We start from the raw sequence: 19,816 nt of genomic DNA, 5'->3' as shown, positions 1-19,816 counted from the left end.
AAAGGCATGTGCACCACTTTGAGGTCCTTGGGGAGAAAGTGGGATGTAAACATAATCCTAATTATAACAATGAACACAGCAGCCTCCGTTAATACCTTGGGACTGGATTTTCTAAAAACGAAGCTCACTGAGGCGTTTGTGATACTTGTAATATATGGTTTTATTTGCACATAGAATTGTAGAGTTAGAAGGGACCCTGTGGGTCATCTAGTCCAACCCCTTGCAGTGCAGGATTTTTTTTGCCCAGCATGGGGCTCAAACCCACAACCCTGAGATTAAGAGTCTCCTGCTCTATTGACTGAGCTACCAAGGTGGATGTGCACCAACTGAGTTTACGATGGATGGTCTCACAGGGCTAACACTCCACCACAGGCTAGTTCCCCTTTAGTTCTAGGGTTCCTCAAAGAGAGCAAAACCTCTGGGTGTTCCCAGCTCCAGTTGCAATATGAGGTTGACTAGCTTTCTTGCTGATCGGAAGGTCGGCAGTTCAAATCCCCACAACGGGGGTGAGCTCCCGTTGTTCGGTCCCTGCTCCTGCCCACCTAGCAGTTCAAAAGCACGTCAAGTGCAAGTAGATAAGTAGGTACCGTTCTGGCGGGAAGGTAAACAGCATTTCCATGCGCTGCCCTCGTTCGCCAGAAGCGGCTTAGTCATGCTGGCCACATGACCTGGAAGCTGTCTGAGGACAAACGCCGGCTCCCTTGGCCTATAGAGCGAGATGAGCGCGCAACCCCAGATTCGTCTGCGACTGGACCTAGCGGTCGGGGTACCTTTACCTTTAGTCTTCTTTTATGCTCTCCCCCAGGCAAGGGACAGTGGGCTGGCAGCTGAGTCCTGATTCCCCAAAGGGCTCCCTCTCATCCCAGAATCGTCCTTCCATCGAGAGGCATTGCCTTAATTCATTGCAGATGTTATTCCAAAATTCTTCAATGGCTGTGCATTCCCACATGTGCATATATGACCCTATTCCATCCTTACACCTCCAACAAGTTGGTGATCTGTTTTTATACATCTTTGCTAGTTTTGCTGGAGTGTGGTGCCATCTGTACAGCATTTTCATAATATTTTCTCTCAGATTATAGCATCACCTTAATCCTCTCCTGCCTCACACTCACAGTCAAGAATCGCATACCCCTCAACCGCCCCATTTCTTCTGTGGCAGCCGCCAAATCAGTCACAATTTCTGTCGGTGTTCTGCCAAATCCCGATTTTTCCAAGCGGGACAGAAGCAGCTCTAGTGAAGTGCTCTCAGCGTGGTGGCTAGCTCGCACCCGAGCAAAAGGGGCTTGGTTTTGGGTCAGGTGCTCTGGCCTGTGCCAGTGTGTCTGACCCAAAAAAGAGCGCCCATATTTGGATCCTCCGAATGTTGAAGTGTATGGAATCACATGACTGTGTGGTACCGCTCAAGGAACATCTATTCTAAACTAAGATTCTGTTCACACTCCCGTTTACTGTGGCCCTCCCTGTGTTTCTGGTGCTGGGTTTTTAATCCATGTTCAAATGGATTAACGTCCTACACTTTGTTATAAAATGCTACCGCCTGGTGCATTATTTCTGAAACCAGCTTTATACTGATTAGAGTCCTTCAATGATTCTCTAGCCAAGGTGTGAACACCTTTGCAGAGGGTAAAAGCCTCCCCTCCCACCAGTGCCCCCCTGCCTAGTGTGCACACAAATAGAAATGAATTTGACACTAATGAAGCCATGCTGATGTGAACAGCTGGGGGGGGGGGAAGAGCCGTGAAATGCATGGGGGGAGGCAGGGGGGCAACTTCACTGTGCTTTAATGTGAACACACCTGAACACGCCTACAAATCCTTTAACAAAGCCTGGCACGGTGGCAGACTCAGGTCTCAAATTTCAGTGACACCCTGTGCAATGCCAAAATTTGGCGCCCCTGCCTTTAAATAACAGTTGTGGCATCCCCTGTGGCTCCGCACCCTCAATCTCTGCTCCCCTAAATCCACCTCTGCCTGGCACAACATAACCCAATCCAAGGTCAGGTGGAATAAGTTAACAGGGGAAATTATTTCGAAGCGTTGCTTCTCTCCAATAGGAAAGGCTTTGCCCGTTGAATTTCAGTCAACAGGGGAAAATATTCCCTGCCCCTGTTTCTCCCTGGTGACCAACAGCTTCACCTCTTGAATTTCAGCCTGTCGCATTGAAGGAGAGAAGGTGCAGATGTTCAGCCACGCAGCGGACTTGCCCCTGCCAACGAAAAGGCTTTCGAACCGGGAGGCGGGTGCACTGCCTGAAGCCTTATCGCCTCCTCGCCTCCCGGCCCACCCAGACACCGGGCTCCTTCATCTTGAAGGCGTTGCAGCGGGAGACAATGTGTGTGGCTGTAGCCAGCCGGTTTGTTTTAAAGGCCGACATCTGTGGGCGACATTTTCCGTCACAGCCTGGAACCAGTTCCTGCCTTTGTCCTATTGTGGCAGCCCAGACAGTGGCCCGAACTCAAGTTCCCGAACTTCGCCGCAGCCTCCTGCCAGCAGTGGCCCCCGACAATTCAGGCACACAGCTCCACACACACAGAGCTCCCCGATATCCTGGCCTTGTGGTGTGTATGCGCTGGGTTGGGGAGGGGGGTTCTGTACATAATGCTCTCCCATTCCAGCGCAAAGGACCCTGAGAGTGACAATGAACTGGTTTGTTCGGTGGGGGGTGAGGAATCCCAAGAGGGCGGAGGGGACAATGAGGCCCTGTCTGGGCCACTCGCCTCGTCGGCGGGTTTGGGGTCGAGGGGGGGAGGGCGTGACTCATGCCAGGGGCCGAAATGCCAGGGGGCATCGGCCAGAGGTGGGTGGAAGGGGGATTTGCTGCGGCTGCTGCTGCAAGGGTGCGTGGCGGCTGTCCAAGAAAGGTGGGGACTTGGCCGTTTCAAACTCTGCTTCCACCCACAGCTGAGCTGGGAACAGACGGCTGGATGCAGGAGCTCTCAGGTTGGGACCTTGAGGGCAGCAGGAGAGAAGCGCCAAGGCTGAGAGGAGACGGAACAGGTAGTGTGCAAGGGTAATTTTATGAGGTTGGTGGTGGGGACATTTTGCAGCACGCACTGAGAGTGTGTGCGTCCTGTGGGATAGCTTAGTTGGTAGAGCATGAGACTCAAGGTTGTGGGTTCGAGTCCCACGTTGGGTGAAAGATTCCTGCATTGCAGCGGTTGGACTAGATGACACACCCACACCCACACCCACACCCACACCCCCCCGGTGGTCCCTTCCAACTCCGTAGATCTGTGATTCCGCATGTAAAGTTTGCTGAATTCTCCGCAGCGCCAGATACTGAGGATGGTGCAGGGCCATCTTTGCCAACCTGGTGCCCCCCAGATATGTTTCAGACTACATATCCCATCAGCCCTGGCTGACACCTCTGGAGGTCATCGGGTCCGGTCAGCAAAGGCTGATAAAGAGGAACGTTGCTATACTTGCTCCTTTGCTGTTTTGGCACGGAGGGGGTTGAAGGTTTGTTTTATCGTTTTATCATGTATAGAAAACAGAGAATTACGACGACTGGCGGAAGTTAAAAGATGAAAAGCAGAACTATAAAACGGGCATGCTGAATGCACCCAGTTGCACAGGGGTTAAAATAACAAGTCTTAAGTAAAGACTATAAACGTTATCAGATCACCCAGGATAGTTGCAGATTTGCCAGCCTTGTGATGATGATTGCACTGAAAAAGATGCCTCTGCTGCGTATGTCATAGAAGAATGCCAAACCGTATAAAAATGGTCTGGAGGTTCCAGTCCTTGTCGAAATCTTGAATTATCCATTATAGCTATATTCCAGAATGAGCAGCCAGGGGAAGATTTGGGACTGTTTTCCATTGAGTTGCAGTTACCATTCGTGCCGCCAAGATCATATATAAGACCAATTCATAGAATCATAGGATTGTAGCGTCAGAAGGGAACCTGAGGGTCATCTAGCCCAACCCTCTGCAATGCAGGAATCTTTTGCTCAACGTGGAGCTCGAACCCACAAGCCTGAGCTTCAGGGTCTCATGCTCCATTGATTGAACTAATATATATCTGTTTTAACAGTAGCTCAAAACGTGGAAATATAGGGTGAAAACCTGTCCTTGGCATGAGTGGGGCAGAGGGAGCTTTAGCCTTGCAATTTCTGCATGTTAAGGTGTTCAGCAAAGGAAACAGGACCAAAGGGAGCCAGTAAAAAGAGGAGAAGCCTCGTTGCAATGGACAAGGCGAAATTCTGTATAAATTTGCACTACAGTAATACAGCACACCTTTGGCAATCACACAAAGCCCTACCACAAAAGATAAATTTTGTGACAAAAGTTCCATCTCCAAAATATATTTTATTAAAAAAAAGTACATCCCTTTCTCTCTTTTATTGAAGAAGAACAGGATATTTTAATGCCATTATCATCGTTACAGAGGCGTCTGTGGAGGGGATATAGTGATTGAAAATGCCTAGCCAACCAGATTGGAAGCTGGGTTCCTATTGAGTATATTTGGCGAGCCGTCATGACAGTGATGTGGGATTGATCATTCTGTGATATTATGGCAGGGGACAAAGCTGTATTGTAACTTTTGAATACATGTATAATAATAATAATAATATAAAAATTACCTCAGATAATAAAGTAAGGAAAAACCGCTCCTTCTCGTTCATTTCCCCCTCGCCCTACCACATATAAGGAATCTGAGAAGAGCTGTTCTGGATCAAGGCAAGGGGCCCTTTAGAGATGCTAATTTTCAGCTGGGATTCCATCACCTACTGGCAAATGGAGGATGCAGGATTAAGGCCCGTTTGGGAACTCCTGCATGACAAACCCACTTCCCCCCAAAGACCAGGCTTTTGTGATAAGGAAAGTGTGGACGTTTGCTTTGATCTAACCTTGCCCAGCCTCCCCTGCAAACCAACCGGACTGATGGCTCAGTTAGTTGGAGCGAGGTGCTGATCATGCCAAAGTCGCAGGTTCAATCCCCGTACGGGACAGCTACATTGCAGGGGGTTGGACTGGATGACCCCCGAGTTCCCTTCCAAGTCTACGATTCTGTGTCAAGGACTGAAGCTGCAGGCAAAGGTGCTGCTTTGTTGCTGAGCCGCAGCCCTTTCCTTAAATCATCCTCTTCTCTTCCACAGGTCCTGGGATTTGAACCCGCTCCCTGCCCGCTGTGCGATGGGGAGGCAGGGTGTTGCTGCCACAGCCTTCCTCTGCGGGGGGCTCCTCGCTGCCTTCCTCCTGAGGGAAGCGCTTGGACAGAGCAAGAAGCCTGAGACGTAAGGAGAGAGCAGTGGGGTGGGTAACGCAGGCAAGGAATGCAAGGCTGCCTCCTGGATCTGGGCTGGAAAGCTGCAGCAGGAATGGGGATGGGGCTTCTGCAACCGCTTCCCACCCTCAGGGAGGGAGCCAGTGTGGTGTAGTGGTTAAGAGCGGTGGGCTCGTAATCTGGGGAACCGGGTTCGCTTCCCCGCTCCTCCACATGCAGCTGCTGGGTGACCTTGGGCCGGTCACACTTCTCTGAAGTCTCTCAGCCCCACTCACCTCACAGAGTGTTTGTTGTGGGGGAGGAAGGGAAAGGAGAATGTTAGCCGCTTTGAGACTCCTTAGGGTAGTGATAAAGCAGGATATCAAATCCAAACACTTCTTCTCTTCTTCTTCCTCTATAGAGCAAGATTCAAAGTTCTTGTCCTAGTGTACAAAGAACTTTTGGCCCAGGGGCCAGTGGTACCTCAGGTTAAGTACTTAATTTGTTCCGGAGGTCCGTACTTAACCTGAAACTGTTCTTATCCTGAAGCACCACTTTAGCTAATGGGGCCTCCAGCTGCCGCCGCGCCGCCAGAGCACGATTTCTTTTCTCATCCTGAAGCAAAGTTCTTAACCTGAAGCACTATTTCTGGGTTAGCAGAGTCTGTATCCTGAAGTGTATGTAACCTGAAGCGTATGTAACATGAGTCATACCTCATGTTGCGTTTGCCTCAGGAAACGTTTTTTCAGGTTGCGTCCCGCGGCGACCCGGAAGTACTGGAAAGGGTTACTTCTGGGTTTCGCCGCTCACACATGCGCAGACGTGCAAAATGACATCACGCGCATGCGTAGAAGTGCTGAATCGTGACCCGCGTGTGCGCAGACGCACAGATGCGGGTTGCGTTCTTTTCAGGTTGCGAACGGGCCTCCAGAACGGATCCCGTTCGCAACCAGAGGTACCACTGTATATGCTAAACTGGGATAGCTCAGACGGCAGAGCATGAGACTCTCTTAATCTCAGGGTCGTGGGTTCAAGCACCGCATTGGGCAAAATATTGCTGCATTCGAGGGGGTTGAACTGGATGTCCCTCATGTTCCCTTCCAACTCTACGATTCTATGATTCCAATCACTGAGATCATCGGGGGGACACTGTGAGAAGCTCCCGATGAACCAGAAACACGAGTCTTTGGGCATAGTGGGCCCAAATCTGTGGAACTCCTTGCCACAAGAAATCAGGCAGGTGCCATCAAGATGAAAATGGTTTTCTGCTCAGGGCACCTTCGCAGTTTAAAGCTGTTCTGATGTGACACACACATACACGATGCTTTCATTTGTGTCTTAAATTTTCCATGTGATATTCTTTACCTTTGTTGTAAGTTTCTTTGACGCATAACTTGGAAACTGGATATAAGTTCCTTAAATAAAGAGAAACGAGTAACTGTGAAAGAAATAAGAATGGAAGAACAGAGGCAGGCTGAACACAGCAGAATTCAGCAGCCAAGTTACTCACCGGAGCAAGACAGTTTGAGCATATTACGCTGATCCTGGTCCGACTGGACTGGCTACCAATTAGTTTCCAGACCCAATTCAAAGGGATAGTTTTGACCTATAAAGCCTTAAATGGCTCAGGACCGCAATACCTCAAGGACTACCTCTTTCCATATGAAGCTACCCAGACCCAGAGATCATCTTCCGAGGCCCTCCTTCGTGTGCCTCCTCCTTGAGAGGTCTGGAGGGTGGCAACACAAGAATGGGGCCTTCTCTGCAGTGGCTCCCCATCTGTGGAATGCTCTTCCCAGGGAAGTTCGTCTGGTGTCTTTAGGTGCCAGGCAAAAATGTTCCTTTTTAACCAGGCTTTTGGTTGATTTGATTGATATCCCATGCCCTTTTAAAATGTGTTTTATTTTTTGGGGGGTGTTATTGGGTTGTTGTTTTCATTTTGATTATGTATTTTGTGGTTTTATATTTTGATTTTATTCTGCGAACTGCCCTGAGACCTCCGGGTATAGGGTGGTATATAAATTCAATTAATAATAATAATAATAGGCTAGGTGATTGGTGCATGAGAGTGCCGCCCCCAACACACATACAATCACACTTCCTTCTCTTTGTGAACCTGAAACACTGGGATCAAGCAGCTAGGCAGGAAACAGAAGAGCAGAAAAAGGACGTTCCTTCACATCAAATAGCCCTGAGCTCTGCTGATAGCCACAAGGCATCACAGTCTGGAACCCTCGACAACAGTCCCAGAATCATGGAATTGAGTCAGAAGGGACCATGGGGTCATCTAGTCCAACCCCCTGCAATGCAGGAATATTTTTGCCTGACGTGAGGCTTGAACCCATGACCCTGAGATTAAGGGCCTCATGCTCTACTGACTGAGTTATCCTAGTCCTCCCGCTAGGGCAGGCATAAGCAAACTTTGGCACTCCCGGTGTTTTGAGACTACAATTCCCACCATCCCTGACCACTGGTCCTGTTAGCTAGGGATCATGGGAGTTGTAGTCCCAAACATCTGGAGGCCCAAAGTTGCCTATGCCTGCGCTAGGGGGTGAGAGAATCCACTGCCACGTTTTCTTGGCGATCCCACTGATTAAGTAAATAAATCTCTTCTTCTTCTTCTTTGGTGATCACTCATAGCTGAGTAAGATTGTCTTCCATAAACACAGTTTTAACAATGAGTCTGTAAGTGACTGTGGAGGCCAATTCTAGATCCACACGTCCTTCCACAGTGGGGACATTGGTTTCCGGGCAGGAGTTGATCACCGTGTGGATTTGCCAAGCGTGCCCTCCTCTTAGTATGGTTCTCCCTTGCGTCCTGAGTTCGAGTGTCTTCAAAGCCCATGACACCTTTGATAAAGGATGTTCGGTAGCTGTTTTTATATATATACAGTGGTGCCTCGGGTTACATATGCTTCAGGTTACATACGCTTCAGGTTACAGACTCCGCTAACCCAGAAATAGCACCTTGGGTTAAGAACTTTGCTTCAGGATGAGAACAGAAATCGTGCTCCGGTGGCGCGGCAGCAGCAGGAGGCCCCATTAACTAAAGTGGTGCTTCAGGTTAAGAACAGTTTCAGGTTAAGAACGGACCTCCGGAACGAATTAAGTACGTAACCAGAGGTACCACTGTGTAGCAGGCAAGGTAGCATTTGTCCTCTTTATGTTATTGCAGGATGAGTGCTTTTAGGCAAGTGAAACGGACTCCTTTGGAAAGTGTTTGACTCTCCTTCCTTGGAGATTTTTAAGCAGAAGCTAGATGGCCATCTCTCAGGAATGCTTCAGTTCTGATTCCTGCATTGAGCTAGATGACTCTTTGGGGTCCCTTCCAGTTCCACAATTGCACGATTCTAAGGTTTATTAATTTCAATAGGTCTACTCTGAGCAGGACTTAGTTGAATACAACCCAGTGTTAAAAATGCTTTCTGGTCCTCATCTTTGGCACGCGGAAAGTCCTTATTCAGTCTTGGGCTTTCCAAAGAATCTCGGGTCTGACGAAAGCCGTTGGCACAGGGCAACAGAGCTTGGCACTAAGACAGAACTGTATCGTACAAAAGGCTCTTTTGTCTGAATCCAGCAAAAGACAACATCTCATCTCTTTAAAACAAAGCAAATAATTAAGAAGCAAAGACTTCCCTGGGACCATCGCTTTCGCCCCGCCCCTTTCCTCTTGGAAAGATAAAATAAAAATGTGCTGCAAATTGTTTTTTTAAGAGCTGTGAACTATGCAAAGAGGATAAATTATGTCAATCAAAGCAAACGCATGCACACAATTTGTCTGGAGACAGATTCTGGTCCCCACCCCTGACTCTCCTAGGCAGCTTGAAAAAGATGAAAAATTGGGATGAATCCAAAAGCAATCCTTCTTCTCCAAGTGGAAAATAACTTATGCAGGTTCCTGTATTGTTTTAACAACCTGCTTGGCCAGAGGAGACAACAGAATGACAGAAATATATGTATATGCTACAGAAAGCAAACTCTTTCCCAGATGACATGCAACTCTCTTAAAAACATTGCCTCTGCTCAGCTAAGCAGCCAACCACGGCACCTTACACAGAGATCAATTTAACTTTCAATTCAACTCGGTCCCTCTAAAGTAGAAGGGTACTGGGAGATATTTTTAGCAGAGCAGCAGCACTGGGAGATAGTGGCTCCTTAATCCTTCCCCCACCTGCCATTTCTCCACTCCAAATCATCTGCCCTTTTTATCCATGGGTTTCAGAAAGCACAATTTCACCCAGCTCCCAGATATAGCTGGCAGAGAGGCAGGGAGTGGAAGCCACATGGGGGTGGGCCACAATTTCAGAATGAAAAACTGGTACGTGGGCATTTAAAGAGTTAAGCGCCCCTCCACAATCCAGCAATGAATATCTCATGGTCATGCCCAATGACGTTTTCAAAAAGCTGGCTAGGGGGAACCTTTTGGACGTAATCATAGAAATATAGAGTTGGGAGGGACCCTGAGGGTCATCTAGTCCAACCCCCTGCAATGCAGGAAAATGCAGCTGTCCTTAAATGGCCTCGGACCAGTATACCTGAAGGAGCGTCTCCACCCCCATCGCTCAGCCCAGACACTGAGGTCCAGCTCCGAGGGTCTTCTGGTGGTTCCCTGCGAGAAGCCAAGTTACAGGGAACCAGGCAGAGGGCCTTCTTGGTAGTGGCGCCCACCCTGTGGAACGCCCTCCCATCAGATGTCAAAGAGAAAAACAATTACCAGACTTTTAGAAGACATCTGAAGGCAGCCCTGTTTAGGGAAGTTTTTAATGTTTGACGTTTCCTTGAGCTTTTAATATTCGGTTGGGAGCCGCTCAGAGTGGCTGGGGAAACCCAGCCAGATGGATGGGGTATATTATAAAATTATAATTATAATTATTAGGATCAATCCTGCAACCTTTGCATTATCAGGACCACGTGCTAACCAACTGGTGCCCATGAGTAGCCATTTAATTAAACGGCTGGGGGGAATATGGATGGGTTTGGGCAGAGAATTTAGCAATCTGTGCGCCACCCTGGTTTTAAACCAGAAGCCACATTATGCAGTCAGGCCTTAGTCCATCTATCTCAGTATTGTAGACACTGACTGGCAGCGCCGCTCCATTGATTCAGGCCGGGGACTGTAGGGGATTGAACCTGGAACCTCCTGCAAGGAAAGCAGATATTTCAACCACTTTGCTAAGACCTTTATTTTCGATGTGTTAGCAATCCCATGTGGTTTAAGGCACCACAGGGCTCCGATATTCTAGAGGCTGAAAGGAATCCCCAAAACCCTCTCAGTTGTGCACCCTCTCTGACCCACAGCAGAGTGTGCGCACGGCGCACGTTGAGGATCCCCTTGTTCTACAACGAGACCTACGCCAAGCCTGCGCACCAGCCGTATTTGACGCTGTGCGCTGGACCCAGAGTCTGCAGCACCTACAGGTAAGCAAGGTCCTCCACTGCATGGAGATACCAGGGGAGAGGAGGGTGGGGAGAACGTTTTACTGAACGGTGCATTTTTAGGGTCGTGTATTTCATATCTCTCAACTGTCCCGTTTTGAAGTGGGACATCCCAGAATCACAGAAGCCAATCCTGGCTTCTGTTTGTATCCTGGAATGTCCCATTTTGGGGCCTGGTGCTTTGCTGATTTGCACCAGAGCGCTAGAATGAAAGATGCTTGGTTTTTTGGTCTCATGAGAGTGTCTTTCGGTCTTGTATTCCCACATGCGCGAGAGTTCAGGACCAAAAAAAGAGTGTCCCGATTTTGATGCCACAAATGTTGGAGAGTATGGTTTCTGCTGGTGGTTTTTTTAAAAAAAACTGCTATCTGTTTTAACTTGCTGAGGGAGAGGGTCTTTTGTGTGGTGGCTCCCTGCTTGTGGAATGCTCTCTCCGATGAGGTCTGCCTGGAGTCATCTTTAGCATTCTCTCAACACCAGATAAAAACTCCACCTAGGCATTGGACAGAATGTCATGATTTTCTATTCATTGATTACGTCAGGGATAGCCAACATGGCTCCCTCCTGATGTTTCGGACTCCACCTCCCATCATCCTTGGTCATGCTGGCTGAGGCTCATGGGAGTTGCAGTCCGAAACATTGGCTGCCCCTAGATTGTACGCCTTTTCTGCTGCTTTGTTAGATCTGTTTCATGAGTCACCGTGTTGCCTTTTAAAGTAATTTCATCATGCTTATTTTAAGAAAGAAATGTCGTGCTTTATGCTCTTAAAATTCCGTAAGTCACGTGGAGACTTCTTATACGGCAAGTGGCTAGTGATTTGAACTTGTGACTGTTGTAATGCCCGCTGTGTGATCTTTTTTCCCCAAAAATTTTTTTATTCATTTTATAACACAAATAAACAACACAAACAGAAAAAAACACAATACAAACAAATTCTTGTCTTATCCTTATTTTTTCTAAACATTGTTAGGTGAGCTTCCCCAAGTCCCCCCTATCTGATTTTCATTTTACCTCATCTTTAGCAGTTTACATATATCATAATTTTTAACTGGTTTTTTTTTTTTACCACACTTTCTTTTACCATTTCACATTTTATCCCTTACATATAATACCATTTTAAAATACACTATCTTCTACTTCTAACCCTACAGCCTAGATTTGATCTTTTAGGCTGCATTGTATGCTTATCTGGTTGGTATACTGTCGTAAAAAGGTGAGATATAAATAAACTCTTTTCCTCACCAGTGGTCCTTACCAGCTATACAGTTCTGGTCCTTTGCTGTGTGTAGCATGTCTGTCGCTGTGAGACCCTAATAAGAGGAGAGACTTTCTAGTCAGACGTCTCTCTACGGTTCCTGCTTCAGATAATGCTGGCATTGTCTCATCTTAAACACTGTTTGGTGTCAGAAATGGAAATCATCATTTACCCAGTTTGGTGAGGAGAAGAAGTAGCCAAGGACACTTGGGTTTTTCCTCTTCCCTAGGACTACCTATCGCGTAGCCACACGGCAGGTGCGGAAAGACATTCTGCAGACCCACATCGTCTGCTGCCAAGGCTGGAAGAAACGCCACGTGGGAGACACCAAGTGCGAGGAAGGTGAGTCCTCGAACCATGGTTTGTGCCGCAGAAATGTGATGGAAGCCACAGAGATCAGAGTTGGACATCACTCAGTTATCTGCACATCCCTAAGATAGTTGTTTATCTCCTTGGCATCTGATGGGAGGGTGTTCCACAGGGCGGGAGCCACCACCGAGAAGGCCCTCTGCCTGTTTCCCTGTAACCTCACTTCCCGCAGGGAGGGAACCGCCAGAAGGCCCTCAGCACTGGACCTCAGTGTCCGGGCTCCTTCAGCCTTGCTCTCTCCTTTCTCCTGCCAGCCATCTGCAACAAGCCCTGTCAGAATGGAGGCACCTGTGCCCAGCCAAACCAGTGCCAGTGCCAACCAGGCTGGGGCGGGCGCTACTGCCATGTCGGTGAGTAGAGCAGCTGGAAGCGACAAGAGGCGAGGGTTAGCACTGGGTGGCTGGTGGGGGACGTTGGTCACAGCTAGCTTGACATCAAAGGCACCATCGCATCCTTTCCGCCTGAACCATTAGGAAGGCGCCTCAGGTGGCAATTGCTGGGAGGTCTGGGGTGGTGCCCTCTATCTTAGCCTGGTGCCCTTTATTGCAACAGAAGGCACCACCAGGGCTCATTTAAGGGATAGCTCAGTCGGTAGAGCGTGAGACTTTTAAAACTCAGGGTGATGGGTTCAAGTCCCACACTCGGCTGGGCATAAATTTCCTGCATTGCAGGGGGCTGAACTAGATGGGTCCCTTCCAATTCTACAGCTCTAAGGTTCAGCTTTTAGTTCAGATTTCCTGTGGGTTGGCAGATACTTGGCTTAAATGCCTTACTCACCAGGTCTAGAAACTTGAGGTCTCCGGGATTTCTGCAGGTTGGCAGATTATTTATTCAAGGTCCCGAGAGGAAGATACAGCAGGGGTTCTCCCTCCCGTCAGACTATAGCTGTCAACCGTCCCTTATTTGGCGGGAAACTCCCTTATCCCAGCGCCGTGTCCCGCTGCTGTGCCTTATTGATGATGTCCCTTAAATTTCCCAGGTTTCATGCTCCCCTGGCTCGGGAGGGAAGCAGTGACTCAGGGTCCTCCGCCGCGAGAGAGAGCATGCTCTGGCGCCATCGTCCTGGCGCGAGGAGTTCCATCGGCCCTTCCCTGCCCGAGGGAGGGGAGGGGGAGAGACTCTCGCCCACGCCGCCCACGAGCCCAGAGGCGGCAGCGGTGGTGGCAGCTGAGGAGGCAGCCTGAGGGAGGAGGAAGAGGAAGAGGAGGGGATGGGGAGGGACGCAGAAGGGCGGCGCTTCAGCGGCTGCCGCGGCCCTGCAACCACCTCATGCCAGATTGACAGCATCTGTCAATCCTACCAATGTATGCAACTTTACAACAGCAAAATCCCTTATTTGGGCTGCTGATCCCTTATTTTAGAGGCTGCTGGTCCCTTATTTTCAAATCTGTAAGTTAACAGCTATGCGTCAGACACGTAGACTCCTAACCCTGCTGCCGTCTTTCCTTAGATGTGGACGAGTGCCACGCACCTGTCTCTCTCTGCGACCAACGCTGCCTCAACACCGCAGGGAGCTACGAGTGCCAGTGCCACCCTGGCTATGCCCTGGAACCAGATGGCAAGAGCTGCCGCTTGCTGCCCACTGCCCAGGCGGCCCCTCTGCACGCCAGCAAAGGTGGGTCCCCACAAGGACTGGGAGAAAGCTCTATGGGAGAGGACGACGCTTTGCAGGCCGAGGGCCGCATTGCCTTCTGGGTAACATTCCAGAGGCCACATGTCGGCAGGGGCAAAAGTGGGGGGAGCAATGGCTCTGAATTTTGCCTATGCACCCTAAACCAGTTTCTATTTGTATTTATGGTTTGCTTGTGTGTTGCATCTTTTCCCTACCTTTATCTCTGAGGAGCTCAAGATGGCGTACGTGGCTCTCCCCTGCTTCGTTCTCTCCCTACAACAACTCTGTGAGGTGGGTCAGGCTGAGGGGCAGTGACTGGACCAGTGAGCATCATGGCTGAGTGAGGATTCGAACTCTGATCTCCCAGGTCCTAGTCTGACACTCTAACCGCTATGCCACGCTGGCTGTGTCTCTCTCACACACAAACCCCTCTGCCCTTTATCCGGGCGAGCAAGATACCTCAGCAGAATTTGAGGACACGTCCCAGCTGTGCCAAAACACTCCTGGAAGGTGCGAAGCTGGGCTGGCGAGGGGCATGGCCTGTGAAATGGGGTGTGGCCTGTTGAAAGGGGGTGTAGCCTGCTTAAATTCTCAAGGGCCAGATAGACCTGGCAGGCAGGCAGGTGGGGGCCGGCAGAGGACAGAGTGAAGAGTGAAGTTGGTGGGGCAGGACCCCATATGCTTTATGTCCCTGGCCACATCATTAAAGGTAAAGGGACCCCTGACCATTAGGTCCAGTCGTGACCGACTCTGGGGTTGCGACGCTCATCTCGCTTTATTGGCCGAGGGAGCCGGCGTACAGCTTCCGGGTCATGTGGCCAGCATGACTAAGCCGCTTCTGGCGAACCAGAGCAGCGCATGGAAACACCGTTTACCTTCCCGCCGGAGCGGTACCTATTTATCTACTTGCACTTTGATGTGCTTTCGAACTGCTAGGTTGGCAGGAGCAGGGGATTCGAACCGCAAGTCCTAGGCTCAGTAGTTTAACCCACAGCGCCACCCGCGTCCCAATGGCCACATCCTTACCATCCACTTAAAGCAACTCCTATCTCACTTTTGCAGTCATGGCTTCCCTGCAAGGAATTCTGGGAACTATAGCTGGTGGAGAGCGCTGGGAATTGTAGCTCTGTGGGGAGCGGGGATTTTAACAGCTCTCTGGTTCCCAGAAATCTTTGGGAGAGGAAGCTACGGCTTTTTAACAAAGCCATGCAGTGGAACCTTGGTTGTCGACCGTAATCCGTTCCGAAAGACCCTTAGACTTCCGAAACGTTCGATAACTGAGGCGCAAAGGGCTGTCTGCAAATTCAATTGAGAAAATTGAAAAACACACAGTGGGAGCCGTTCAACTTACGAGGCGCGTTCAAAAACAGAAGCATTTACTTCCGGGTTTTTGAAACGTTCATCAACGGAGACATTTGAGAACCAAGCTTCCACTGTATAAACGTGTTGGTGTGGGTGAAGGCCAGTGTGCCCCACAACCGCCACCTCCTCCTGCCTCACGCAAGCACCTTGTTTCATCCCCTCATAGAAGAAAGCAGCCGGCTCTACCATTGGACAGAGTGAGGCAGCTGCTTCGGGCGGCAGTTGATGTTAACAGGTGGCGTTGAAGGGCAAGTGTGCTTGTGTGCCTGCCCTGTGCCCTCAACTTGTGTCCACAGTGCCTTGAGGCCATTTTAAAGGGGGTTTGGGGTTCAATCCCTGCCATCTCCCTGGAGAGCTGGTAGAATTTCCTGCCTGAACTCCAGGGGAGAAGCTGCCAGTCCGTGTAGGCAGCACTGAACCGGGATGGACCAATGATCTGATTCAGTGCAAGGCAGCTTCATAAGTTCGTTAGAGCTGCTCAACAGGATTTTTGGGGGGTCGTAGGGCATGTTCTCCCTCGCTCCCTTTCCGTTTACTGGTTGCTGGGGTGCTGAGGTGGAGGAGAGCGCGACACCTTCAATTGCGCCACTTCCTGGCTTCTTCTTACAAACAGATCTATTCTTCATGGGTCACAGCGGCAGCTGCCTCAGACTGTGACCCCATGCTGCTGAGTGCATTTCACAACTTCCCTGTAAAAAGCAGCTTTGAATCTGGCCACTGAGTTCAGTTCCAAGAACCTCTTTCTGCTTTGGTTTGCATGAAAAAGGAAACAAAACAAAAAGTGCATAGGCCCTGAGAGTCGCGGAACGCAGTCTTCAGTTCCTTTGTAAAGTACCCCAAACCAGCAGATATGTACACAGATTAGCTTAGGGTTGTATCCGATACTAGTCCTACTCAGAGTAGACTTATCTGAGTGAAGGGACCTGACTAAATTATGAATAGGACCAGTATTGGCTGAGGGGCAGAGTCTGGACACTTGAGGGCGGTGCCTGGTGGAAAAGGAGGCGGAGCCTGCCAGGGCCTATTAGTCGACACCCCTAATTAAGTGTCCAAAGAGCAGAATGCTGATTCGTTGTGTTCTGTACATGTGTTCAGATCTCGCCCTCCTTGGCCCTTCTGCCAGCGAGGCATAGTGGTTAGAGTGTTGCACTTTGGAGACCAGGGTTTGAATCCAATCACTTGGAGACCTTGGGACTGTCACTGCCGCTCAGCCTAACCTATGGTTGCCATACGTCTGGAATATCCCGGACATTACCCGGAATACTGCAGTCGGCCGATTTTCCTGAAAAATAGCTATTAAAAAATCAACCTTTTTTTGCAATTATGCCAAAAAAGCTCAACATTATTGGGCGAAACAAAAACTTCTGAGAAGAAAGGAGAAGAGGAGAAACCATGTACAGTGGTACCTCAGGTTACATATTGTCAGGGAACTGACATCGGAGCAGAGGGGGGAGGCGATGCTTCCAGACTCTGCAGGAGAGGGAACGAGTAGGGGTAGAGAGAGAACGTCATCTGGGGAAGAATGTCCAGGTGACACCAGGAAGAAGGGAGAGGGAGAAAGCATCTCGGAGGATGAAAACCATGTACAGTGGTACCTCAGGTTACATATGCTTCAGGTTACATACACTTCAGGTTACAGACTCCGCTAACCCAGAAGTAGTACCTCGGGTTAAGAACTTTGCTTCAGGATGAGAACAGAAATCGTGCTCCGGCGGCACGGCAGCAGCGGGAGGCCCCATTAGCTAAGGTGGTGCTTCAGGTTAAGAACAGTTTCAGGTTAAGAACGGACCTCAGGAAAGAATTAAGTACTTAACCTGAGATACCACTGTATTCCACCTTGAGCTCCTTGGAGAAAATGGTGGGAGATAAATACAAAAAAGAAATGAAATCAATTTTGGACCCTCTCTGGGGCTCCACCACACACCGGTAGTTCCAGTCCTGCTCCTTCTCATGCTCTCTTCTCCCTCGTCCTCCTCTTCTCTTCCCCCCAGTGAAAATTCTAGAGGCTCAGGAGACGATTCCCAATGAGATCCAGGAGCTTCAAGCCAAAGTGGAGCAGCTGGAAGAGGTGAGAGTCTTGGTAGGTCTCTGTCCCAGGAGGCTGACTGGCCACTGGGAGAACAGGATGTTGGGCTCTATGGGCCATTGGCCTCATCCAGCTGGGCTCTTTATTATGTTTCTGTTCTGGCCCCTTTGAGTTTCAACCAACGGCTGACCCATAAGGGACAGTGGCCTTCGAAAGAAAAAACAGTTTCCTCACCCCAATTTTAGGGGTCATTGGACCACCCCTCCCTGGTTTTTGGCCACCACACTCCTTACATGCCAGGGAGGGAGAGGCCCTCCAGTTTCCAACAGCTGGGTCTGTTTCAGATAGTTGATGGATGAGGGGATAGCGGACAGATTGATAACTTTTAAAGACCCAGGTGGGGGGAGCTAAAGGCCAAAGATTAGCAAATCAAAGAACTTAGCAGTAACAAGATTTCAGTGCGGCATTTCTCGGAGGGAGAAACAGAGACGGGGGTTTAGCCGGGGATACGTGCCATTTTTCCCCCTTGCAGCATGTGTGGGCATAAAGAATTTGGCAAAGCCAGCTCTGGATAACTAGCAGATGAAGAATCCATAGTGAGTGCCCTTGAAAATGGTTATGTCCTGGCTATACCCTTGGGCAGGGACGCGGGTGGCGCTGTGGGTTAAACCAGAACCTAGGACTTGCCGATCAGAAGGTCGGGGGTTCGAATTCCCGCGATGGGGTGAGCTCCCGTTGCTTGGTCCCTGCTCCTGCCAACCTAGCAGTTCAAAAGCACGTCAAAGTGCAAGTAGATTAATAGGTACTGCTCCGGTGGGAAGGTAAATGGCGTTTCCGTGCGCTGCTCTGGTTCGCCAGAAGCGGCTTAGTCATGCTGGCCACATGACCCGGAAGCTGTACGTCGGCTCCCTCGGTCAATAAAGCGAGATGAGCGCTGCAACCCCAGAGTCGGCCACAACTGGACCTAGCAGTCAGGGGTCCCTTTACCCTTTACCTTATACCCTTGGGCGGCCAAAGTGCTTTTTTGGAGGAGGAGGAGGAGAGCCGAATGATACAGGGCATTCCTGCATTCTCTCTCCCTCCCATGATGGGGTTGGTATAATAATAATAATAATAATAATAATTATTATTATTATTATTATTATCTCCCCACCCTTCACCGTAAGGTCGCAAGGTGGGCTGCAACAATTTAAAATACAGTATTATTAGCACTGTTGTTGTTTAGTCATTTAGTCGTGTCCGACTCTTTGTGACCCCATGAACCAGAGCACACCAGCATTAGTATTATTAATTACATTTGTATGCCACCCTTGATCTGAAGACCCCAGGGTGGTTCACCACAGAAAAATACAAAATGAGAACATACACAAAGTTCTTAATAAAAGCAAAAACAAGCCAAAAAAACCCCTCTCCCACAAACACATTTAAAGGGACTTAGAACGTTAAGCAGCCGTTAAAGAGAACAGAGAGTGTTTGCCTGACGCCTAAAAATATGTAATGAAGGTAATACAAATTAGTTACGAGGAATGGGCTGCTGCCCCACCAACTTGGGTCTGCCATCAGTCAACCCCCACCTTTGCTGCTTGGAGAGTCCATTGAGTGGCCCTGCCTGACAGCTGCCGCCTCCTCCTTGCTCTCAGTGTTTCGCCTTGTACAGCAAAACCACAACACGTTGGCTGTCTCTGGCGCCACCTGCTGGCTGGCTCCCCACCTTCTGCCCTATCAGTCCCAGTGGGCCCCTGCCACAACTGCCCTGCAGCCCTCCTCTCTCCATCCCACCCCTGCAGCGCCTGGAACGTGCCATCGCCATCTTACCGCCTTCCCTGGAGCCTGCCCAGCTGAAGGAGCTCTGGAGTCGCCTGCTCTACCTGGACCAGGTGGAGTCGCTCAGCGATCAGCTGCTTTTCCTTGAAGAGAAACTGGGGGACTGTGAGTATCAGAAAGGCCACGCCGTCCCGACAGCCTCAGCGGCAAAAAAGCGCCTCGCGACCCATGGGCGGCCCATCCTGTTTCGGTACCTGAAGCGAAACGGGAAGGTGCCACCTAGCACGTGTGCCCTGCACCACCCAACCTTCCTTGCCCTCTCTGCTGAAGCCTCACAGCTGGGGCTTCCAGGTTCTTGCGAGAGTTCACCGGAAGCTGCCGCGGCCGCTTCCACTCACTTCTCCAGCGGTGGCAGAGACGCCCCCTAGAATTTCGCCGCCTGAGGCACCTGCTGCAGTCTGCCTCATGGATAGGCCGGCGCCATCCACGGGAGGCAAATGGTTTTATGCAGGCGAGGGTGCGACCTGGGGCAAGGGCATGGCTAAGAGAGTCCCAAGGGCCAAGTGGACTGGTCTGGAGGGCCGTAGGTGCCCTCCCCCCACCAGACCTGAGGCAGTAACAGGCTGGCTCAGGGGTGCAGAACGCTTTGCATTCGCCTCTGAGCAACTTTCCAAGGGCGGCATAAAACTCTCCAGAGTTTCAAGAAGCGTATTTCTCCCAGCCCTACCTGTAGATGCCTTGGGGACTGGAACTGGAACCTTCTGCATGGAAACCAGATTTT

The 19,816-nt window shown here is 50.0% G+C and overlaps 1 protein-coding gene across 2 annotated transcripts in view; it reads left to right on the top strand.

Moving 5' to 3' along the window:
* The window catches only part of LOC308470024 (epidermal growth factor-like protein 8), a 33,742-nt gene that overhangs the window by 11,248 nt on the left and 2,678 nt on the right, over positions 1–19,816 (top strand). Inside the window, exons 1-9 of one of the 2 annotated variants that reach the window (XM_080993237.1) lie at positions 2,073–2,560; positions 2,904–2,999; positions 5,104–5,241; positions 10,509–10,628; positions 12,132–12,244; positions 12,526–12,621; positions 13,722–13,886; positions 17,237–17,313; positions 19,059–19,200. In XM_080993237.1, the coding sequence (XP_080849363.1) occupies positions 5,141–5,241; positions 10,509–10,628; positions 12,132–12,244; positions 12,526–12,621; positions 13,722–13,886; positions 17,237–17,313; positions 19,059–19,200 (814 nt within the window). In that variant the 5' untranslated portion in view covers positions 2,073–2,560; positions 2,904–2,999; positions 5,104–5,140. Of the gene's footprint in view, positions 1–2,072; positions 2,561–2,903; positions 3,000–5,103; positions 5,242–10,508; positions 10,629–12,131; positions 12,245–12,525; positions 12,622–13,721; positions 13,887–17,236; positions 17,314–19,058; positions 19,201–19,816 lie in introns of those variants that run through there. The other variant, XM_080993238.1, reaches the window with a different exon arrangement.

Source organism: Podarcis pityusensis (genome assembly GCF_964106645.2).
Source record: "Podarcis pityusensis genome assembly, chromosome: 2".
NCBI classification, from domain to species: domain Eukaryota; kingdom Metazoa; phylum Chordata; class Lepidosauria; order Squamata; family Lacertidae; genus Podarcis; species Podarcis pityusensis.
This window is presented reverse-complemented; position numbering and strand designations above follow the sequence as displayed.